Here is a 24,850-nt window from a genome sequence, read left to right on the forward strand (position 1 = left end):
TGTGGCAGAAGCATTAATGCAGCTCCGATAAAGAGAAGTCCTGCCTTGGTTCATGTTAAAAAACAGCTCTTTAGTTTTGATGGAGCAGGAGGGGATCCTTTGGGTGAGATGTTAGTGAAAAAAAAAGAAAGGGAATAAAGCAAATAATTTATTACCCCCACCCACAGGACAGATGAGTGATATTGAGACTGTAACTGAGGTATTTATTTGCTTCTTTTTGTGTGTAATCTGCTGGAGTGTCTGGTTTCTGAAGTTTTATTTGCAGGTCATGTGACAAGGCTCTCCTTTTTCATTCCTAACGATTTCGAAATCAGAGCTTTTTGAAGCTGGACGGAGAGATCATTTGTGGTGATAAAACAGAATCTCAGAGAGCGCAGTGACTCTTGTTCCCGTCCCCTGGCTTCCTGTTTCCGTGTTCTTTCCACCATAGTATAAGTGTGCATGTGTCTGCTATCCTGTGACACTACAGAAACCATCACTTGTGAGGTAGAAGGACCATCACCATACTGATCCACCCACAATAATCCCTGAATAAACAAGAGGTTCCAACAATTTTAGTCTCTGATGGTTGTTTAGTTTTATTATCTTTTTTCTCTTTTAAAGTAAAGTGCCTTTGTTTAATTTTAATTTTCCTTGTTTTTCAGTTCAAATTTGAACATCAATGATGTCCTTGGGAATTATTCATTGACTCTTGTTGATGCATTGGATACACTTGCAGTAAGTGTTCAGCTTTGTTATTATTTTTAAACATTAATTAAGATAAAGTATTTTGGAGTTAATTAACATTAATTTTCCTCCAGGAATGAGAGTTCCAGGAAGCTTAATACTCAAAATGTATTCATAGCTCTGATAGCTTTTGTTTATTTTAATGAGCTTAATGCTGGGAGCAAAAAAAAGCGTCGGAGGTTAAAAGAGGGGAAATGTGATTTCCCTAAAAAAAGGGAGAAGAAAGTATTTTTGTTTTGGGAGAAGCTGTTTTTCTCCCAGCTTCCCACTATTTCATTCCTTAAAGGAACCAGTGTACAGTTACTCTAGTTAAGATTTGAGAAGAACAAGATAAGTCATCAGGATCTTAAGGCCTTCACAGGACAAGATCCCCTGAAACGTCAGCTGGGGCCTGGCATCCCAAGAGCGAGAGCGAATCTGAGCCCTGGCCCCCCACCTCTGCACAGAGACCCTCTCTGTTAACAGCTTCCTTTTATTTGCTTTCCGTGTTTTGTGGACACCCCCCTTCCAGCCTTGGGCTGCCAACTCAGGGACCACCTTTACCTCCTCATCTCTTGGTTCCCTCAAGGCCTCCGGAGACCTTGGAACAGATTTGTAGAAGCGCACTGAAAGCAGTAAAGCCCTATGGAGGGTACCTGTTACCAGGCTGCCATGTGTGCTTGCTCTGCTTCCTGACTTTTTGCTCTAGAATCCAGCAAGGGGACTCAGTTCCACATAGCGTTTAAAAGTTTTCTGAGTAAATAAGATTTTACTACCTCTGCTCCCCTTCATTGTCCAGCCAGCCTTTACCAGTAGAAAATTTTTACTCTCATCAATGTCAATCCTCCATTTTCTTTCCTTAAAAAGAATTTAAAGCTGTCCAGAATTAGAATTGGGTGATGCTATTTCAAGCTTACACTATGAATGAGCAGGATCTTGTTAGTAGTAGAACTGTTGGAACTTGAGAGGTCTGTCTACATCCTCCTAGGCTGGTCAAATAGGAAATCCGGGGTTTCATCCTGCCAGTTGCAAGGCAGTTAAAGTTTCCCAATATCTCCTTCTGAAGTTATTGCTGCTCCACTTTTGAGTTATCCACCATCACTGATCAGAATGTGCCCAGACACGTATGTTCACCCTAATTACACTTAACTTGTTGAAGGTGGCAGAGGCTGACTCAGCCTGCAAGTGTTGCTTTAAAAAAAGTCCCAGGACTCATAGATAGCTTATGAAAGCTGGTCTTTTCTCCCTGAGCTCTGTCTTTTTGCTGTATTGTGTCTGTTTATCCCCCTGCCATGCTCATTAAATACAGAGACCTTGTCTCTGTTAATCACTGCTCTCTCTCCACACCTAATGGTTTCTGATACTTAGTAGGAGTGCAATTATATGTCAGGAAAATGAATTTCTACTAATCTGACATTTCCCAACACAGATTCCAAGGGTAAATTCCCTGAAAGAAGAATTCTGTTCCAAATGAACTGGAGAAATTTTCCAAGTCTGTGATCTTAATTGGAGAGCCACAGTATACACCATCATTTTAAAGGCTCTGAGAAATTCTACAGTAGAGAAACCCATTTAACTCTTCTGTCCAATCCAGCTTTTCTTAAGTGAATGATTTCATAGCCTCGTTACTCTCTTCTGTTCCTGTCTAAAATGGTAAATTACAACACGTAATTGAAAGTTGTTGGCTTCTTTCACCACCCCCCACGTGATTTAGACCATATTAGCACCTGCAGCTGCTAACAGATATTGCTGCTGGTGAACATCTGTAAGGAAACAACCCCATCTCTGTGGTTTCATTGCAGAATATCCGGTCTTTAAAGTATACTTCAGGCTTATTTTTCAGGTGTCACTTCTGTTGAGGTTTCCCTTTTCTTTTGCTAACATTTTAAACAAACTTTAACGGGTGTGTTTTGGAAACATTTGGACGATAGCAATCCCTTGACCATTTGATGCAACTTGCAGCGTGATTGCATAATCCTTTAAAAAGAAAGATCTGAAAGCCAGAAAAGAAATGTCTGTACTTTTTCTGCATGTTACAGCAAAATAACAATGAGGGGGGTGAAAAGAAAAAAAAAAATGCACACGACCAATAAATACTAGGAAATAAGACATACCTGAAAGAGGTAGTGTCTGAATGAAATTGTTTTTTCTAGTTTTCATGTGTGTCCTTATGATGTCATTACAGTCCCAGAATTGTCATGAAATTTTGAATAGCATGAAAGCATTTCAGTTCAGTGTTAAGTATCAAATTTTACACCCAATTTGCACTTCATATAGGAGAGAGAAGCTTAGAATACCATATTCATGCACCCAAGATAGAAATCATAATTCTAGATCACTTTTTACAAAGGACGTAGAGCTGATTATGTCTATGTTTTGATTGTCCTGAATGTCATTAGTTTTATGCTGTTATGCTCTAAAAGATAACACCCTGTTTCTCAAATTGTTCAGATATCTGGGTAACAAGTCACAAGTCAGTTTCCCAGATGTTTTGGTCTCCTGGGAGCCAAGCGCCGAAGCTGTCCAGTTACTTGAGGAGCAAAGTTATGTTTTTTGTTTGTTCAGTTTGGGGGCTTATTTTTACTCATTTCAGGAATTTCAGGAACTATAATGCCTTGCATGCTAAATAAGATCAGGTTGAAGTTGAGGGAGAGTGGAGTGTGATCAATGAGGAGTGCTAATGATCTTATGAAGAATTATTTTCCCAGTTTCGCCATTTGGAGTTAGTACTCTTGAGTTGTTGGAAATGGACTTGATGTCTGTCCCAGAACATATTTTAAGAGATAACTGTGCTTTTCTGCCTTTTGTGTTTCTGTTCCCACAAATGGTAAAACCACACATTAGAGACACTCAGATGAAGTGACCTACCTCCCTGCCATCATGTAGCCTCAGTTTCACTTCAGGCTGTGGTAATGGTTTGTGTTCCTCTTTTTAAAGATAATGGGAAATTCATCCGAGTTCCAGAAAGCAGTCAAGTTAGTGATCAACACAGTTTCATTTGACAAAGATTCCACCGTCCAAGTCTTTGAAGCCACAATAAGGTAAAAGAGTACCTAAAACGGATTGAAGCCTTCTTTTATGTGTGTAAGGAGAAAATTCCTGTGAGGGTCCACCAGCCACGAGGTCCAGGTCAAGGGTCCAAGCCTATGATAGCCTACCACCTATGATAGACCACTGCTGAGCATTTGGGTCTATTCGCTCCTCATGTGTCTTTCTTCCTCCCTCCCTCCCTCTTAACGTGCTGGGCCCTTGTGTTATATCTTGCCCTTTTGGTTTGCTAGATTGTGACTGTTTTCCTTTTCTATTTAAACTTTTTGGAAATTGTATTACCATATAACTTTGCAGATGTAACACTTCTTTAAAACTAAAGTTATGAAAACATTCTGAAAAAATATCATGATCCACTTTGGATCATTGGAATGGAACATGAACTCATGGTTGTTCAGGGATGGAGATGGAAGCTGGTGGCCCCTACCTCTGAGTCAGTCATCTTCTTTTTCTCTTCCTCACCTCGCCTCTCTGCCTGAAGTTGGAGAATTTCCTGTTGCTTGGCAGCCAGAACTACAAAGTTGCTTAGTATTTGTTGTCTTGCTCTTTTATGTTTCTCTACAGCTAAGTTTTTCCTTCCAAGTCAGAGAAACCAAGAGTAGTTTATTAATACTAAGAGGTGATATTTATTCTGAGAATGAGTAGCACGCTCCCTTCCGATGGGATGATGAAGATTACCAAACATAGTTATTACTTTAAGTGGGATTATTCTCAGTAGCCTCAGATGAATGGTTCGCTTTCTCGCTGTGGTTCGCCAACAGCTGATGGCTTACTATTAGGGCAGAGAGAACTTCAGGGGTATATTCAGTTCTGTCCCTCTGATTTCAGATAGTGCTAAATCCATGGGGAATGTGAGCCTGCTTCTGTCATTCTGAACTGGATTGTACACATTTACAGTCAACATGATTTTATTATTTTTTTGTTCTTCCTCTCATTAGGGTCCTGGGAAGCCTTCTCTCTGCCCACAGAATAATAACTGACTCCAAGCAGCCCTTTGGTGACATGACGATTAAGGATTATGACAATGAGCTGTTGCATATGGCCCATGACCTGGCCGTGAGGCTCCTCCCTGCCTTTGAAAACACCAAGACAGGCATCCCCTACCCTCGGGTAGGTAGACTGCCTCACCACCTTCCTGAGGGAAAATGCCTTGTTGATGAATTTATTGGGGGTAGGAGTGGGGCTGATGTGGAAGAGGAAAGCCATGTCCTTGAGAGAAGAATTTGGACCTAAATATGATATAAATAGTTTTTAATTCATTCATCATTTACTGAACACTTGCTGTGTGCTGGGCATGCAGCAACATATTTGACTTCATTCTTCCCCTTAAGGAAGTCATGTTCCCGGGCTCAGTATTCTTCCTTCCTTCCTTCCTTCCTTCCTTCTTTCTTTCTTTCTTTTTTCCAGGCTCAGTATTCTTAAGTCCTTTTGCATGTGGCATTTATATCCAATGCTACCAAACAGTGGGGGGAATTTATCATTTCTGACTTGGGTCCATTTCCCAGACACTTTCACATGTACATATATTGTAGGAGCTCAGTGAATGTTCTTAAAAACGCTTCGAGGAGTTCCTGTCATGGCGCAGTGGTTAACGAATCTGACTAGGAACCATGAGGTTGCAGGTTTGATCCCTGGCCTTGCTCAGTAGGTTAAGGATCCAGCATTGCCGTGAGCTGTGGTGTAGGTTGCAGACGTGACTCAGATCCCGAGTTGCTGTGGCTCTGGTGTAGGCCGGTGGCTACAGCTCCGATTTGACCCCTAGCCTGGGAACATCCATATGCTGCGGAAGCGGCCCTAGAAAAGGCAAAAAGACAAAACAAACAAACAAACAAAAAAACCACTTCGAGTGGATCTTTTAAATAAAGCCTGCACACACCAGCAAATTAGCTGCAGATTTAAATGCAAGATCTGGTAAGAGATTCTATCTTTGTGGCATTAGATTTGCTGAGCCCAGAACTCCTCTGGGAATTGAGTCAGCCTTTAGGTAACCAGTGGATAATTGCCTGACCACCCAGCCTCAGTGATGAAACAGGCTGTCACGTACTCACTCATTCTTTCCCGGTTTGAGATTTGTTTCTGTTTGCTGAGCAGGAGTGAGTTCATAGCAGCTCACTTAAGATTTCTAAGTGATTCCACAGCTTGCCTTTGTTCCTAATGCCAAAGCCTGGTGCTGTGTAACCATGAAGAGAACCTGCTGAAAAGAGGCAGATTAGTGAGTAGTGTTATAATGATTCCCCCAGGACTTATTCTTGTTAATAGCACAAGGCTCTGCTATTGGTATTATCTTGTTTGTGTCTTTTAAACTTACTCCTATATTCATCTCGATGTAAAGTGGGAGGCAGTGATACTCACGCTGCAGGAAGCCTGATTATTAGTGGAGTGTGGTAGCTGTGACCTGGCCTTCTAGCCCTGTGGGTTCCTTGAATTTTGCCACAAGTTCTTTGTCTCTTCCTGTCCCCAGGTGAATCTAAAGACTGGTGTTCCTCCTGACAGCAATAATGAGACATGCACGGCCGGTGCTGGTTCCCTCCTGGTGGAGTTTGGCATTCTGAGCCGACTGCTGGGGGATTCCACGTTTGAGTGGGTGGCCAGGCGAGCAGTGAAAGCTCTTTGGAACCTGCGGAGCAACGGCACAGGATTGTTAGGTATGGGCACCTGTCAGGCCCTTGGGACTGCATGCATCGCCCCTTTTCTCTCCATCTCTCTGGAACTCTCCCTCCTCTCCACTGCTCCTTTTTTGTACCACTGACTCTGAAAATTGACAACTCAGAATGGCCCTTGGTGTCAGCTGCATCTAATTTCTCTATTGGGACTTTTTACTTAGAGTGAGGCTGTAAGGCTTGATGGGACAGAAGGTCTTTTGCTATTTGAGGGCTCCCTTCTGATATGATTCTCTGGGCATATTTTGCTTGGAAATAATTGCTAATGGGAATGCTACAAAGAGCACTGTCTCTGAGGTAGATTATATTGCTTCAGTAGAAGGTTCCAAATAGAGGGATCTAGAGGTACTGGCAGAGTGGCTTTCTCTTTTTAAAAAATCTCAGCATGGAGTAGTAGGTTGAAAGCCCAGATTAAACCTGTACTAGATATTGTTTTATTTTGTTTTTCTTGAGAATTTTGGGTTAAGATGTTACTTAAAAATTACAGAAAATTTAAAACACATATGGAAGTAGGAGGAAGTATAATGAACCTTTATGTACTCATCATCTACCTTCAATAATTATCTGTATTTTGCCAATTCAAGATGTTATTTATTTATTTATTTTTACCTTTTTCAGGGCTGCATATGGAGGTTCCCAGGCTAGGGGTTGAATCAGAGCTTTTGCCGCTGGCCTAGCCACAGCCACAGCCACAGCCACGCCACATCCGAGCCACGTCTGCAACCTATACCACAGCTCATGGCAAAGCCGGATCCTTAACCCACTGAGCAAGGCCAGGGATTGAACCTATGTCCTCATGGATACTAGTCAGATTCGTTTCTACTGAGCCATATTGGGACCTCCTCAGATGTTATTTTAAAATAGATTTTGCCTCTTGTTTGTCTTATATTGAAAAAAAACTTTTTCCCCATTTCATGGGAACTGGATTGCTGGCCTTGGAGCCATAGAATGTCATTGCAAAAGCACTGCTTTTTAAAAGTGATCTTTTTTTTTCTGTCTTTGGTCTTTTTAGGGCTGCACCTGCGGCATGGGGAGCTTTCCAGGCTAGGGTTCCAATTGGAGCTGTAGCCACCAGCCTACGCCACAACCACAGCCACAGCAATGCCAGATCTGAGCCGCATCTGCCACCTTTACCACAGCTCAAGGCAACACTGGATCCTTAACCCATTGAGTGAGACCAGGGGTTGAAACTGCAACCTCGTTGTTCCTAATCGGATTTGTTTCCACTGCACCATGACAAGAACTTCTAAAAGTGATTTTTGATTATTCCTTAAGTTCTTAAATTTGTTTACAAAATTGTATTTATCGATAACAGTAGGAATAAAATAGTTGCCCCATTGGTCACCCCATCACCAATATCACCCCAAATTATCAACTTTAAAATTTCCATAAGCCCTTACAGCCTGGTGTTTGCATCTTTTGTAACCTTTCAAATTATAATATAAATATTTTATTCTGCCTTAATGTTTGGCAAGTCACGAAGGTGTTTCAAATTGTTATCTTGTTTTCATAGCTAGTGTCTTTAAAAATCTACATGACAGTCCATTAACTCTTCTTCTGATGTTGGACTTTTGGATTGTTTCTCTCTCTCTTTTTTTTTTTTTTCCATTTTATACATAATACAAATCATGTGGTTCATAATTCTCTGAGGAACAACACTCCTGGATTTTGAAACGCATTGTGTATCTGGAAAAGCACAATGGCAGACAGACCTGTTTTTCTTTTGAATTCAGTGTTTTCCCCATTTTTGTGTCAGTGGTTAAACACCGTATATTTCAAAAGATCTCCTGACTGTTCATGGTGCTGATAGGACCGATCCCAGTTGTGAGGGCCACTCAGTCAGTCTTTCTCTTCTTCCCTGTGAGGGACAAAGGTGCTGAGGAGCACTGGGGCTGAAGTAGAAGAGGCCTCCACTTCTCCGCTTCCCTATTCCCCCAGTCCCAGATGCCCCCTGACTGGGACCTGAGGAGCTCTGCTTGTTTTCACAGGCAATGTTGTCAACATTCAGACGGGCCATTGGGTTGGAAAGCAGAGTGGCTTGGGTGCCGGACTGGACTCCTTCTATGAATACCTCTTGAAATCTTACATTCTCTTTGGAGAAAAAGAAGATCTAGAAATGTTTAATGCTGCGTATCAGAGTATTCAGAACTACTTAAGAAGAGGGTATGCTTCCTCAACATCTCTTTTATTGCCCTGCAAAGAAAATAGAATGTACCATGAAATGTTCATATTTTTCTCAACATAAATTCACAGGGTCTCTTGGTCTCTTTTTTCATTTTACTGCCTCCTAGTTGTTTGTTGGGCCTTTAGGGGTGAAGAGGATATTAGCTACTTACTGCTGCCTAACAAATTACCCTGGATGTAGTGGCTTAAAACTGGCTTAACACCCAGTTTCTGAGTGGAAACCAGGAGCAGGGTCTCTCTCGAGGTTGTCCACAGCTACTGATGGGGGCCGCAGCCATGTCACAGCTCAGTTGGGGCAGGATGGTCCCCTTCCAGGCTTGGCTGGAGGCTGGAGGTCTCAGTTCTGTGCCATGTGGGCCTCTGTAGGCATCTGGCTTCCCCAGAATGAGCAATCTGAGAGAGAGGTCAGAATGAATGCCCTAGTCTCAGAATAACAAACACTACTTCTGCCCGACTTTGGTCACATAGACCAAGGCTGATGTGGTATGGGAGGGGACTGATAAGGATGTGACAGCCAGGAGGCAGGGGTCACTGGGGGCCACCTGGAGACTGACTGCCACAAGAAGTGACACATCCCTTTGTTTCACCGTGGGGCTTTGCAGATACAGCTGTGATATAGCACAGTTATTTGGGTTCTTTTCACTTCCCAAAGAACTGTTTTGATTAGCCTTTATACTTGATGAGAGAAAGGACAATTACCACATTTCCCTCCTCTGATTTATTTAAAACAGCATTATTTGCTGCTTGTCCATTTGCAATCAGCTGCCCTTCGAAGCTGCAGTGGTTTCTACCCTGACTCCCCCTCTCTCTTCCCTGGGTCTTCTCTTGTGTACCTGTGTATATTTCTTTGCTGATGCAAGTGAAGCTACTTAATTGCCTGCATGGTAAGATTTTCTTGGAACCCATCTCCACCTTCACTCACGCAAGTGCTGTGTTTTTAGTAAGAGGCTCTTTGGCCAGAGTTCAGTTCTTTATTCTTCTTAAAGCCCCAATATAAATTGAATAGTAATACCTGAGCATCTTGCTCTATTGTGTTCCTCCAGGCCCAAGGTGCAGGGTTTTATTAAAGAAGAGACTTTTTTTGGGGGTGCAGAAATAGCCAGGTTTCCTCACTTAGGTCAAATCTGGCCTGTGCTGTATACCAAATTATGTGGAAGTATTTTCAAGCCTGAGTGTTAAAGTGCTTTCTGCAAAATGCAGTGAATTCCTGGTGTTGCCATGGCTGAGTTTAGAACTTTTATTCCATGGTAGATGTCCTCTTTATGCTAGAGTCTCATAGTGACCGGTAGAGGCAGTCTGTCTCCAAAGGTTTAAAGAGTGAGGAGAAAAGGTTAATGTTGATTCCATTTATGTGAGACTGCCAGAGGCTGCTGGAGGGACGGAGCTGGAATTCTGTTGTGGGTGTGGGTCTTCTTTCCCTTTGATGTCTCTGTTTGGCTCTGCTTGGATCCTCAGTCGGGAAGCCTGTAATGAAGGAGAAGGGGACCCGCCACTCTACGTCAATGTGAACATGTTCAGTGGGCAGCTGATGAACACGTGGATTGACTCTCTGCAGGCCTTCTTCCCCGGACTGCAGGTATTTTGCAATCACATTTGCTGAGAAAAAGCAGTCATTAGAAAAGGCTCCCCTGTCCCCCTTTTCTTTTTATGCTACCAGAACATTTTCTGGCTCCTTCTGATTTGGGATGTTAATAGCATAATGTATCACTATTGTTCCTTCTGAAAATTACTCCATAAATATGTGCAAAGCCATGCTCGGAAAGTGACTATGTGTGATTTTTGGCTGATCCATCTATCAGTTGTCCGACTTTGTCTATGGATACACTGAACCTCCTGTTCTGTGCAGTTCAGATGAATTTGGCATTGATGGCCAGATTGGGGGAAGAGGGGTGGTGTCTGTCTGGGATGCAACTTTTGGGTTGGTTTCATCTCCAGTCATGTTGGTGGGTCAGATAAACGGTGGGTAGAGGGGCCTCTGTGTCAGGTCTCAATATTCTGAGAAAAGTATCTTAGCCTGGTGACCACGCTTCTCCTTAGGTTCTGATAGGCGATGTGGAAGATGCCATCTGCCTGCATGCCTTTTACTATGCCATATGGAAGCGCTATGGGGCCCTCCCCGAGAGGTACAACTGGCAGCTGCAGGCCCCTGACGTGCTTTTCTACCCGTTGAGACCAGAGCTGGTGGAGTCGACTTATCTCCTATACCAGGTACTAGAATTGGTTAAAGTTGTGTGAGTTTAAGTATTGGGGAGACCTGTAGTAGTTGGTTCTTAGCACAATTGCTGCCCAGTGGGAAATTGTGCTGTTTCACAGTGACGCTATTGGAGCCATCGCCTGCCCAGAGTCTCATTAGTGCCGAGTGGCCATCACAGTTCCACAGGACGGGGGAAGGTATCTGTTATCATGTATGTTTTTAAGTTACATCCTGCAAAGCCAAATCGTATCTTTACTGGAGGGCTTGTTTCTCATATCCTTAAACAGTTAAGAGGAGGATTTGGTACTCACTGTCTTCCAAAGTTTATTTGACCAAAGAACTCTTTGGGGATGCTTTTTTTTTGTACTCGTGTCCTATGGGACCTTGGTCTGTGTAAATTATTCAGACAAAAAAGTTCTTTTTCTTAATTGGAAAGGGAATCATCTGGGTTTCGTCTGAACATCTATTTTTGTTTGGTTCTTAAAAAAAAAAAATTTAGTGTTCATTTTTTGTGAAATTACTTGAATGCCAGAGGGAATCTCACTTGAACTGTGAGAAGTCCTCTCTCCCACAGTTTAAGGCAGGTATTTATACATGCATCCATACCAAAAGCTTCAGCCATTCACAGATACCTCGGCAGGAGCTGCTCACTTTGCAATATGCAGGCCTTGTATGCACTCAGCAGACCTGCAACAGGTGTGTATAGTGGGCAAGCTTATTTTTATGAGCTCTGGTAGTAAGATTAGTACTGTGATATAGATTTATTTAATCATTTTTTAATATTGAACCTCTGACATCTGTTTCTGAAATGGGGAGAAATCTTACAAAAATGCTTGTTGACCCCATGCTTAAAGAAAGACCTTGTGAGTTTTAGGTAGCCTCTCAGGAGTGGGAGGAGATGGCCTCGGCCTCCCTGAGCTCAGCATAGAGTCAGGCCGCTTATGCCCTGAGGAGGATGTGCTGCTGCTGCCCAAGTTCTCCTCTGAAGCTTGTGTCTGTTGCCTTTGAGTTTCTTCTTTCTTTTTTTTTAAGGGCTGTACCTGAGGCATATGGAAGTTCCCTGGCTAGGGATTGAATTGGAGCTATACCTGCCGGCCTATATCACAGCCACAGCAACACAGGATCCAAGCCATGTCTGTGACCTACACCACAGCTCACAGCAACACCAGTTCCTTAACCCCTGAGTGAGGCCAGGGATTGAACGCGCATCCTCATGGATCCTAGTGAGATTGATTTCCGCCGCACCACCATCGGGACTCCTGCCTTTGGGTTTATGCCTCTGTATCTCTTGCTACATCTTTCCTCTTGCAGCTTCTTCCTCACATTGACTGTTTTCTTAGAATCCAGAAAAATCTTTGGCTTTCTATCTTTGCCTTCTGAAGCCACTCTGTTCGCTTAATCCAAAGACAGCTAACCTTGCGGGCCTTTGCTTTTGCTGCTGCAGGTTGGAACTGGGTACAAATTGTAGATGATCCCTGACTTTCAGACTGTTTTGGGGTAAAAGTCTCATCTTCCCAGAGAAATTTTTTTCCCCTCACAGAGCAATCTATGAGCATGTGACAGAAGAGGAAATACCCTAGTTATTGAGTTCTTAGGGCAATTAGAGCAAAGCTTGTGGAGGCCTCTTCAGATCTTTTGAGAGTAGTCTTGTTTCCTAGCCCTGCTTCATAAGCTGTAGGTGGAATGGTGCAGAGTCCTGTTTCTCTGAGCCTGAAGCTTAAGTTTCTAGCACTCTGAGGCAAGATAGAAGCTGGGTTTGTTCTCAGATATGGGACTGTCAGTGAGGCACTGTTTCATTTTTGATTGGGGTGGGCCTCAGGAGAGCCAAAGATGGGGTGTCTTGTTACTCTGGAGCATGTTTTGGTCTCTGTTAAATAGATTGAATGTGCACTTTGACGTGAACCTAGTGAGCGCCTTGGTCCTTTAACATTCGCCACCTTTCACGATGAAGTGAACCAGTCTGTGCCTTCCCTTGGCCAGTGACTCATCTCTTCAGGAAATTCCAGCAGTCACCACGATGTTTGCTGATAGTGTGTTTTCCAGGCCCTTGCTGGATCACATTCTCTCATGTTCTCTCTAGGCAACCAAGAATCCCTTCTACCTCCACGTAGGAATGGATATTCTGCAGAGTCTGGAAAAGTACACAAAAGCCAAGTTAGTTTTCTAAGTTCCTTCCTTTTTCTCTTGGCCACCTTTGACTTATTTTGAGTTGTTCTAGGGAAATGTTGTTCTATTTTGCATTTTAATTTCTACAGCAGGTCATTAATGTTAATTTTGTAGGGAAATCACTTGTTTTTGGTATAGTAGAACCTTTCCATTATAGTGGGAACCAAAAAAAGAAAAATGTTTTTCACTGTTATCCCTGTAAGGTTCTTGCAGATTATATGGTTCTTTTTAAGTAATGTATTTCCATGTGCAGAGAGAATCACAATCAGCATTTAAGTACATAGGCTTATACTTTTTGATACATTCATGTGTGTGTGTGTGTGTGTGTGTATAATGTATGTATATATAAAAAACTTCATATTTCAGTTTTGTCACCTACTTTTTTCACCTAGAATAATATTGTAAGTATTTTCCTACGAAATACTATTTTCGACTATCCATATATGGTAAGTCCGTTTACAAGTATTGGGACATAAAATTTAAATCATTCAGTTTGAATTTGCTACCAGTCATTTTCTTGGTGTTGTGTTACGTTTTTGGCAAATACTCTCCACTCCTCACCCCCTTCTCCTATCATTAATGTGATGATTTGGCAGCCACACCACTTTTTAATGAATTTGTAGGCAATCTAGGCTAAAAGAGACAGCCCTTAAACCTGCCGTAATTAGTTTTTCATGTGGTATTTGATTATTCTATTAGTAGACTGCTCAGCTTCTTAAATTAACAAGCAGGTGGAGAGGAGCAGAGGCAAGGCTCACTGGACAGTTGTCTTGCAGGTGTGGGTATGCTACATTGCATCACGTCATCGACAAATCCAAGGAGGACCGGATGGAGAGCTTCTTTCTCAGTGAGACCTGCAAATATTTGTATCTGGTATGTGTGCTGTAGGGTCACTCCAGAGTACGGCCAGTGGTACTGTTGAAAGCCAGAACTTCCTTCTGCATTCCATCTGACATAACTTCCTGGGCCCTTGGACTGGACCTTGTGCAGACATAGCACTCTCAGAGCAAAGGTGTATTGCTATCTCCTCCATGGTTTCCAGCCTCATGGGGCCTCGTGCTTTGCCAAGTGCGTGTAGAGAAACTTACAGTTACATGTTGTATGACATACTGGTAACAGTTCCCAGAGGACCCACATTAGTGAGGTGCTTGGGGCAGCTTCTCAGAGGAAGAGAGCAGCACCTTAGCTCTTACCTCCTTTGTGCTCTCAACCCCGCATCCCACCTGGCTTTCTGTCCAAAAACATCCACATGTGTTTGGGGAGAGAGTAAATTTTGGACCTGGAAGGAACCTTTGGGACCATCTAACCAGTGTTCATGGGAACTACCATCTATGTGGAGAGGTCAGGCAACCTTCATGGGTTCTCGGGGTGACTGCATGGCAGATCTGAGCCCTATGCCCAGTCCTGGCTCTTTGTCCAGTTCCATTTCCACATCAAAGTTCCATAGGCCACGTGGGGTCTGCATCAGTGCATGAGGCTGTGCTCTTCCCCTCTGGTAGTGCTTAGTATGGCTGCACATGAGGGGATACTTTCTCAAGGCACAGAGGGTCAGGATTTTCTGGTGGGGAAATAATGTGGAGAATTTGGGCTGATCCAAAGATAGCCATCACTAGCGACAGTTTCCCAGGCCTGGGGGTGGCTGGATCCAAATCACCCAGTGAAGATTATAGCCGTGTTGAATCAGACTCTTTAGAAGCAGGCTCAGGAATCCATCATTTTGACAAGTGGCTCAAATGATTGTGTCAAAGCCAGGTTTTGGAAACATATATCTAATCCTTTAAGATGATGCTGCTGCTGCTGCTGGCGTCACTCTTCATGGTGGACAGCAGAGGCGGCGTGCTCACTGGCTGGCCTCAGGGTTTAGTGGGGGTGGGGGCAGGGCGTCACCTGTCCTGCTGCCAGGTTCCATGGTGAGCGGAGGTCTCACACATGGCCCAGTAGGTGGGCTCAGACCAGCTGCCCAAAGACTGGCAGGCATCCCTTTCCAGCATCTCTTGGTTTGTTCGTGTCTGGGATGTTCACAGGCAAGTTCTAGAGTGAATGAAAGAGTCCCTGCAGGGTGCTCCAGAGGAAAGAGCTCAGGGTCTGGGGCAGGTGAGGAACCCTTGCTGTGTAAACACAGGCATGCTGGGCTGAGTCTGTTTTTCCTCATCTTTAACATACTTGAGGTGACTATAAAGTTTCTTCCATCTATCTCTGAGTTCTTTTTCTAAGTTTTGCCTCATTCATCATTCACTGAACACCTGCCTTCTCTCCACACCTACCTGTCCCCTCCTGGGTTAGGTGTTCTTTCTAGATGCCTCTGTTGTACCCTCCTCCTCCCCACACCCACTCTTGAAGGAAAGGACTGCCTTGGGTGCCCTTGTGCCAGCAGAGCCCCAACAAGAATGAACCCGACGGTGGCAAGTGTGTAAGGCTCTGTGCTAGGCCTTGGGGACCATGTACCTCCTTCCTCCCAACATTTTACAATTTAGGGCTTAGGTGTGTTTGAGGTGAATTGCAGCTTGGGAACTCTCAGGAGAGTGAGGGGGGACTGTCCACGGTGTTTACAGGCTAGTGGCACTTGGGTCTCAGTCCCCGGCTTTCTGAATCTCTAGGTCTAGGCAGGGTCAGGGAAGTGCTAGCATCTGCGTTTTCACACAGCTGGTGATCCTGCCCTGCAGCCAGGCTTAGCCTTAGAGGGAGTAGATGCTTCTTGCTAAGAGGTCTGGGACTCACCCCTGGGGGTTAGTTTTAAACATGCTACAATTGAGTCTTCTTTCCCATTTCTTCCTCTAGCTCTTTGATGAGGAGAATCCAGTACACAAATCTGGAACCAGATACATGTTTACAACTGAGGGACATATTGTGTCTGTGGATGAACATCTTCGCGAATCACCCTGGAAGGAGTTCTTTTCTGAAGAGGGAGGGCAGGACCAAGTGGAAAAGTCTGTGCACAGGCCTAAATCTCACGAACTGAAAATCATCAACTCCAGCTCCAATGTGAGTTGCTTTTTCCAGGAGTGGTTTGCATGTAGAGGAAGAGAAAATACTACTAATCACAATTTCATCCAGAGTTTCCTGGTAGAGTATCCATGGTGCACTCAGATGGGGAAATGTGAGAAGAGTTTCAGAAAGAGGCCATTTCTGTAGGTGTCATCAGGATGTAAGGAAACCACTGACCAGTGGCCCGTTACCAACTTCCGGCTGAAGGGGACAGTGGGGAGGGAGTGGTCACAGGCACTGGCCGCAGAGAGGCACTGGCAGGGGGTGGGCAGGAACTACTGCTCTGGGTTGGCTTCAGTGACTGTAGGAAGGGAGCCAGCAGAGTGGACACTGTGCTCCTTCTCCCTCTTCTGGTCTGTTCGAGCTTCCCGTCAGCTGGCTTTGCTAGAAGCCAGAGACCAGGGAACCTACTGATAGAGCCCATCCTGCCAGCCTTTGGGGCCAGGGTGGCGAGGAGGATGGAGAGGCTCCAGAGGGGCAAACGGCAGAATCATCCCCCGGCTGGAGAGGAAAGAATGGCAATCGGCAGTCATTGTGATGTTTGATGAGTGTGCTGTCCAAGTGCAGGAAGTACTGGGTTTCACTGAAAATGGGGCTTTGCTGAGCATATCTGGATATTACCCGGACACGCTGGGGAAGGTTTGGGAGCAGAAATCCTTGATTCTTGTAGCTGTCCCAAGTAGTTGTGTTGATTTGAATCTAACAGGATGGTTTGGATGTGAGGATCGGGAAGTGGACATTGCATCAGGTGATATTAAATCTGCATTAGGTGACTCAAACCTCGTTTGCTCACAATGGATTGGGATGCCATCTCTCTCTTCAGAAAAGACTCAGGTGCCAAGAGCCCTGCCGCCCACCCCCAGGCCACTTTGGTTACAGGCCCTCTCATCCCAGACTGTATTTTTCCCTTAATGTCTCATCCTAGAGCTACATCATCAGCCTCTGAACTGAACTGATAGGCCCGAGCAGAGATAAGTCCCTGAAGTGTCCATCAGGCCGTGGAGTGTAGATTAGGTGAACAGAGCATGATTGGGAAGGAAAGGGAAGGCCACTAGAAGGAGAAATAATAATCATAGCCAACATGTATTTATAGAGCTTATCACATGCTGAGCACTGTAAATGCTGGGATGTGTTCACTGATCATAGCAGCCCTGTGAGGGGTAGGTCCCCTCAATATCCCCAATTCACAGATGGGAAGAGGGAGGTACAGAGAGGTTCAGGTCACATGGAGCTGTGTGGTGGAGCCAGGATTTGAACTGAAGGAGATGTTCCTCTAATAGGCCTGATCCGGTTATGCCAGGCCCTGGGCTTGTGGGCCCAGCAGAGGGGTCCTGGTGCTGCACAAGCTCAGGGCCCAGTGCAGAGATTTGTTCCCCCATAGCCACTGCCAGTGGGAGACTGTGTGATGTGCTGTTGAAACACAGAGGAGGGAGGACTTAGTCTGCCTAGAAAACAGGGAGGGCTTCATTGAAGAGATGGTATCTTAGTAGCTCCTGGAATGGTGAGGGGCACTTCTCAGGAAAGGGCGTCCAGATAGAAACCACAGCATCTACAGAAAGCTAGGTGGGGGAGGGTCAGGACCAGCCAAAGGGCCTGTCAGTCTTGGTCTTGCCAAGATGAGGATCGGGACGTAGCGAGTTAAGTACATAGCAGTGGGAAAATGCTTCTTTGGGGCAGAGCATGTAATGAATGTATGTGGAAACTGTTTCCAGACAGCATGTTGGGTTCTCAAACTTAAATTTCCTTTGAAAGAGAGGGGAGGGGAAACCTTTAATTAAAAAAAAAAAAAAAAAGGCACCTTAGCATGTAGGTTTTAGCTGTGGGTGAAAAGAACCATAACCTCAGAGAAACAATGGTATTTTCAACTAGCTAAAGCAGTTTTTACAATTTGGGGTGGATTAAGGACCCCAAGAAGGATGAAGCTTTTAGTGCTGCTCACTCTGCACTTGCACGAGCATGTCTTTTAGCCTTCCTGGGTCTCCATTTCTATAAAATGAGGAAATTAAATTACACTGGTGGTCCTCAGGGGAATGGGGCAGTGTCTGGAGACACTCTTGGTTGTTATACAGGGGGCTGGAGGGCGGGGGGCAACTAGTGGGAGAGGCCCAGGGATGCTGTTAACATCCTGCAGCGCACATGACAGGCCCACAGTGTTGACAGTCCCTCAGTTAAGAAACCCCAGGTGATGCCATCCAGTCACGTCTCCTGAGGAATAACACATGGGTTTTTAATTCAGAATTCAAACCCATCCCTCATTTTGTTTTCTTTCAGTGCAATCGTGTTCCTGATGAAAGGAGATACTCCCTGCCCTTAAAGAGCATCTACATGCGGCAGATTGACCAGATGGTTGGCTTGATTTGACCTGCTCTCCCCCGTGTGGCCTCATTGGAAACTGGACCTAAAACAGCTGGACATAGGCTGAGACCCAGTCTGAAGTGGAGGAGGATGGGAGCCTGGCCATCCACGATGCTGCAGGAATTCTCTCCAGCTCCTCCCCTCAGCACGTAGATTCTTGCATTCTTTAGTGTTTCTCTTCTGTTCAATAAAACACCCTGTTTGTCTTAAGGATTTACTCTGAGGTGAGAAGGTATGAGGAAATCAGCTCGTTGGGACAGGCTGCTGTTCCTCAGCAACTTGGACAGGCGTCTGGCTGGACCTTTAGAGTTCCCGACTTTGGAATCGCCAAGCCTGGCTACCTCTCCGCCCGAAGATTGTCCATGGATTGATTTCTGTGCAAGAGGGCCTGAGGTTCACTTGACATCCCTACTTACTGCATTTGTCATCCTCTCTCTTTCATTGGAAAGGTGGGGTTTCTCCCAGCTCCCCACCCGGGATCGTCGGTCACCTGGGAAAAGTCATCCAGTTATGCCTTTGTGCCCCAAGTGATCATCACAGTGTTACAAATTATTTGCTAATGAAAAACAGTTTCATCCGAGTTCTAACAGGCAGTCTTTTAAAAAAAAGGCAAAAGCTTTATACGACCTGAAGAGAAACCAGAGTATAACAGGCAGTCTGTTAAGTTGTCATATCACCATTTAAGAGCTTAACAAGTAGATCTTTTGGACGATGTTTTACATTTACTGTGAATTTACCCGAGGAGCTCCCACAGTTTCAGAAACAGGTGCCTTTTAGGGAGAGAAAAACACCCATGATCATCTGAGCTTCCATCTGTCTTATATTTACTAACTAAGGATTCTTAATTCTGACCATGTTTGGGTTAGAATTATTTTGTTTTTGTTTACTGTGTCTAGTGCCAATTAGCTAAGTCAGGGAGAAAGAAATGATCAGATGACTTTCTGGCATCCTTGAGCCACTTTTCTGTGTAATACAGGCTTTAGATTAGTGCCTTATACTATTTTGGTTTGGGCCACTGGATGTCACAGCTGCTGCTAGGATTTTGACAGGCTGGTTCTATATTGCTATGTGGTGGGACCACAGTGAAAGGGGAATGGGATGGATATCAATAAGGAAGATTCTGGAAATGCCTTGGCCATTCCTTGCCTTTCAATCTGATATTTTAAGCAAGCATATATAAGGAGAAACTTGTGCTAAAACGCCTCCTTCATTTTTTGTTCTTATTTCCTAAGCCAAAACGGAATTATGTCTCTCTAAACTTGTGCTGAGTGCTCATAGAAAGCTGAGGTAGGTTTGAACTCCGAGCTTGGCTTCCCTGTAATGTCAGAGGTTGAAATGAATCTCAGCAGAAAGGGGAGGATGTCTCTTAAAAACCTCCAACTTCACTCGTCATGTTGTGTACCCGTCACTGCTGGCATACTTCAAAAGATTTTATTTTGGTCTTTTTAAAGCTAGAAGGAAGTACTGTGTAAGCCATTGCATTTTCAATCAAAAGGGAGAAATTTTATTGTTCTTGAAAATTTAAGTGTTAGTGGATTTTAAGATAGTTATGTAATTCAGTTCTTTGAGATTTTTAGAAAAGGGATTTTCGTAATGTGTCACCTCTGCCTTTTAAATATTTGGTGTGCCAATTGTTTTAAAGTAAAAAAAAGTCAAATGCTTCTATTTTATTTTTTATTTCAGAAGCATTCTGTTTATCAACATTGTCTTGTCTACTGAATAGAAAATTTTCTTTGAGAATATTATATATATTTAAAATGTTTTCATTGATTCAGTAAAACCAAAGTGTCCCATTTTAAATACACACACATGCACAAATGTCCCTGTACCTTTTCTCCAGGTAAACTGAGGAGGGACTGTTTGGGAGAATGGGGCACCTCAGGGAAGAAAGTGGGCCCTTCGTGTATCTGTTTCCTTTGTTGCAGCCCCCACCCCCTGGTTTTCCCTGGTTTCCTGCTCCAGCTTCTGTGCTCACACTGTTAGGTTATCACATCCCAACCTTCCCCCCTCCTGTGGGCTCAGGCATCCCACCGCTCTTGCTCTGGATCAGGGACCTGGGCTCTTGTGCTGCCAAGACACCTCAGGGGCTACCGGCTGACATGATGTATGTTTTGTATTACGTCTCAGACCCTCTTGACTTCCAGGCACTGGACTTGTACCAGTTGTGAGTCTGGGGGTGAGTGACTCACTCTGATCCTGGTTGTTGAGCTTCTAGACTCCCTCGCCTAGGTGAACGGTGCTACTTGATACCAGAATGCTGTCCCATGCTAGTTACAGAGAAGGTTCTTTGAGCCATGTTCAAAACTTAATTTCTTTTTGAAGGTCAGAATGACAACACCTGGACAGATCCTGCCAGGTGTTTGCTGTTCCTTGTGCTCTGTGTCCTGAGGTATCTGGGAGGGGAGGACCGAGGAGAGGAGATTTGCCCTAGGAACACCCTGATCTTGATCCGACATCATCCTTTGGAACTGCTGTGAGCCTGCACCATCCTTGTATTCCCACACAGAGCTAGTATCTAGACTGATTCGGTTGACACAGTGAAAATGGTTTTGCAAAATCTTTGTGGAAAGCTGCCTTATGGTAAGGCTTGGGTGGAGCTGAAAACTCCCACCCCAGATTTCCCAAGCATTACAGGGCAGCCTTTGCTGGCTGAGATGGTGTGACTGAGGAATTCCGTTTCCTGGAGGAGGAGGTGACAAAGGAAGTGTTTGCTGACTTGCTCGTTGTGCTGGCCTTCATGAAAAAACAGCTTCATTTTCTCATCTTTTCCTTCAGAACTTTCAAATCTTCTGCCAGAACTCGCTCTGTGCGGGAACCACCAGGTTCTTGAGGTGGTCGTGAATCATGGGACATGCACACGCCACTTCTGTAGTTGGCTCTTTACTTAGGCACCAGGATGGTGTCTACAGCTCCCTAGACAGATAAGTTTAGTTGTATATTCTAACGGTCTGAGTTTGGTTCCTCCCTCTTTCCCTCCACCTACAGGTCCCCCACCAAAGAAAAATAACCCTCTTAGCTATTTTCTTAGCTCAGTTTACTAAATGATTGCAAACTGTAATCCTTTGCTCTGGGTTTTGTAGACTCAACATCAGACATTCTTTTTTTGCCAGAGGTCTTTCTCTTGTGTGGATTTCCAATTTAGTGCTTGTTAACAGATCAGGCTGGATGTTTGCCCTAGCCCCAGGGTGGCTGAGCAGGGACATTAAAGAAAGTTCTTTGTTTTTCCATTCCCAGGTATCCAGCCTGTCCCCTGCAGGGCAGGGACTCTTAGGAAAGTGAGAAGGTGGGGTGGCTTGGCTGTGTGTCCCCTGGTTTTGCAGGGCTCAGGGTTATTGAACTGGGATGTGAATCTGGTGAAAGTGTTAAGTACCTGTGGACCTTCCTGATTCGTTATCTCCTTCCCTCTTTCTGAGAGGCAGAGAAATAATATTTTTAAAGGTATGTTGTTTTAGTTTTAAAAAGCAAAACGCAAGCTGCATTTTTATTTATTATGCACAAAAAAGGTAAATCTGTTTTTACAAAAAATCTAGAGTTGGAAACTCTGGGGAAAATTCTATTGAAATATACAAATGCTTCTCTCTGTAATGTGCAATATGCTTTGCAACTATAGATGATATTTTATGTTTAATCTGTAAATAAGAAATGTATTTAAATTAAAAGGGAGGTTTTTGTAAAAGGATCAAATGTTCTTTTATAAATGTACTAAGGAATATCTTGCTCTTTGAAATTTATTAGCATTTTTATGAGTAATTTTTATTAAAAGATTCTTTTGAGTTGTCATTTTGTTTCCCCTTTATATACTCACATGTACACGTTACACACAGGACAAACAAGGGAACAAAGTCTTTAAAACTGTAAACCAGATGAATAAAAATTTTATTTTGTTGGAGTTCCTACTGTGACTCATTGGTAAGGAACCTGGCTAGTACCCATGAGAATGCAGGTTCCATCCCTGGTTCCATCAGTGGGTTAAGAATCTGGTGTTGCTGTGAGCTGTGGCTTGGGTCACAGATGTGGCTTGGATCCTGTATTGCTGTGGATGTGGCATAGGCTGGCAGCTGCAGCTCTGATTCAGCCCCCTAGCCTGGGAACATCCATATGCCACGGGTGCAACCCTGAAAAGCAAAAAAAAATTTTTTTTTTTGTTTTTACGGGTAGACCCTGAGGAATACCACTCCAGGTTTGTCTTTCGCCCCTTCATTTAAGGGTCCTTCATGTATGGGTCAGAGCCACTTTTAATGGCCTTGTCCTATCCCTGCTCTCCTCTCTGCCTTAGCCTCTTTTCTCCCAGGCCCTGACTGGTGCCATTTATCTGGTGCCATTCTCACTTCTTGGTGCCATTTATCTGAGTCTCTCTAGAGCCTGGAAGCCATTCTCTGTGTTATCTGAAGCAAGGCAATCTCTTTCTGCTAAGCTTTTACAGCTGAGGATGGCAGTAGTGGTACAATGAGGTTGATGTGGGATGTGGGTCCAGGGGAAGCCCCAGCTAGGAGGGCTTCAGAGGGATGGCCTTTGTGCCCACTGCTGCCTGAGTCATGATGGGAGCTGGAAGGAGATGGCTGATTCAGCCTCTCCAACATCTGGGTGTCCCAGCTCTTTGTTTTTGTGAACTTGATGGGCCTTTAGAAAAACCATGAATTACAACAGGGTGAAGGGCAGTTGAGATTGGAAGCACTTGCTGACGTCAGAACCTTGCGTGTTAATGAAGTACTCTGGGTTTATAATCCTTTTGACAAATTCAGGCAGGCCCAGTAGCCAAGCCAACAGCTAAAAAGCCACAGATCCCGCCTTAGCCGGGATCTTCCCTATAAGGTGCTGGGCCCTGGTGGCGTGGAGTGAGTGCTCTGGAGCATTATGTGTGGACGTGGCTGGAGAGCAAGGGGACTCAGCACCCATGCCGTGTGAGGTACAGTCCTAGCTTTTCCAGTGACATACCTGGTGCCAGGTTAAACCTCTTAAACCATCTGGTTAGGCCTCAGTTTTCCCATCTATTAGATGGGGAGATGATAATAATGGTCCATATGCATAGGTTGGATTGAATGGATTAATATGGGTAAAATGCTTGCAATGGTACCTGGTACACAACAGGCTCTGTGTGTGTGTTTCCTGTAATCAGGGCTGTTAGATTTGATACCCAGTATAAGCTCTAGGATCTTTAAACTGGGACCCCAAAGAAGGGTAAGAACTGAGGCTGGCATGGAGAGGCTTGGAACAGGGCCCTTCCCTACAACTCGGAATAACCTCTGCCTGTGTGGGGATGGGTGAAGGAGGCAGTAAGACTCCCTCACACAACAGAAATGCCCTATTTCATGAGTTTGGTCCTCAAATATCTACCTTTCCAAGGCAAGAATTTCTTGCATCATGGAGTGTATGGAGGAAGCCCTGCTCTGAGGGGAGCAGGGCTAGGGGGCCACCTTTAATGGCAGGCTAATCTAATTCTTGGAGAAAACAGCCTGATTATTTGAAAAGCTTGACACCTGCTTAGCAAGAAGACCAAAAGGGAGCCAAGGAACCAGCTTCCTTTGCTGGAAAACCCATGTGGGCCACCCTAAACTGATCTTTTGGATAAATAGGGAGGTTTTAAAATAATACTGAAATTTACACTTTTAAATCCATCTAGTGAAATCTACAAACCATTGCGATTTGTTACTTACCACCGTCTGTCTTTCTCTCTTTCTTTTTAGGGCCTCACTCGTGGCATATGGAAGTTTCCAGGCTAAGGGTCAAATCGGAGCTGCAGCCAATGGCCTACAGCACAGCCATAACAACACTAGATCCTTAACCCACTGAACAAGGCCAGGTATCAAACCCGCATCCTCATGGATACTAGTCAGGTTTGTTAACCACTGAGCCATGATGGGAACTCTCATCATCTCTAAAAATACATTCAAACAAGTGTTTTTTTTTTTTTTTTTTCCTTTTCCACCACAGAATTTCATACAGATTTAGTACATTTTGATCTTTTAAAATTTGCTGTGTATGCAATCAAACTGTGCCACAAAAACATATATAATTTGACAAATAGAAGTTTTAACACATTTTCTGTGATCATGAGGCTCTAAGTATTAAGAAATTTCAGGATTTGGAGTTCCTGTTGTGGCTCAGTAGGTTACAAACCTGACTAGTATCCATGAAGATGTGGGTTCAATCCCTGGCCTTGCTCAGTGGGCTAAGAATCTGGTGTTGCCATCAGCTGTGGTGTAGGTCACGTATGTAGCTCAGATCTCGAGTTGCTGTGGCTGTGGCATAGCTGGCAGCTGCTGCCCCAAAAAGTAAAAAAAAAAAAAAAAAGAAATTTCAGGCTTAAGCTAACATTACAATTAGTATGTAAAGAGCATAAACATTTTGATAATTATTTATGTTAACAACATTTATAAATTTACTAGTATTTTGTTGGTAAGATTTCCTTTTATTTGATAGCAGGTTTCCACCCCCCATCTCTAATTGAATTGTGTGTGTCTGGATGAGCACTACTTATTGCTAGAATGAGGTGGGTTTCAGTACCAATTATCATCGTAGTTCTCATATTTGTAGATCTAACCTCATTCATATA

The 24,850-nt window shown here is 44.1% G+C and overlaps 1 protein-coding gene across 4 annotated transcripts in view; it reads left to right on the top strand.

The window, feature by feature from the left end:
* The window catches only part of EDEM1 (ER degradation enhancing alpha-mannosidase like protein 1), a 28,358-nt gene extending 6,172 nt beyond the window's left edge, over positions 1 to 22,186 (top strand). The window contains exons 2-12 of one of the 4 annotated variants that reach the window (XM_047779631.1): positions 645 to 717; positions 3,643 to 3,746; positions 4,692 to 4,863; positions 6,215 to 6,398; positions 8,402 to 8,576; positions 10,053 to 10,173; positions 10,635 to 10,805; positions 12,872 to 12,945; positions 13,734 to 13,830; positions 15,241 to 15,367; positions 15,736 to 15,802. In XM_047779631.1, the coding sequence (XP_047635587.1) occupies positions 645 to 717; positions 3,643 to 3,746; positions 4,692 to 4,863; positions 6,215 to 6,398; positions 8,402 to 8,576; positions 10,053 to 10,173; positions 10,635 to 10,805; positions 12,872 to 12,945; positions 13,734 to 13,830; positions 15,241 to 15,348 (1,279 nt within the window). In that variant the 3' untranslated portion in view covers positions 15,349 to 15,367; positions 15,736 to 15,802. Of the gene's footprint in view, positions 1 to 644; positions 718 to 3,642; positions 3,747 to 4,691; positions 4,864 to 6,214; positions 6,399 to 8,401; positions 8,577 to 10,052; positions 10,174 to 10,634; positions 10,806 to 12,871; positions 12,946 to 13,733; positions 13,831 to 15,240; positions 15,368 to 15,735; positions 15,940 to 18,213 lie in introns of those variants that run through there. The other 3 variants (XM_047779638.1, XM_047779615.1, XM_047779623.1) reach the window with 3 other exon arrangements.
* The last annotated feature ends 2,664 nt before the right edge of the window (positions 22,187 to 24,850 follow it).

The sequence above is a fragment of the Phacochoerus africanus genome, chromosome 1 (assembly GCF_016906955.1).
Source record: "Phacochoerus africanus isolate WHEZ1 chromosome 1, ROS_Pafr_v1, whole genome shotgun sequence".
Lineage (NCBI taxonomy): Eukaryota > Metazoa > Chordata > Mammalia > Artiodactyla > Suidae > Phacochoerus > Phacochoerus africanus.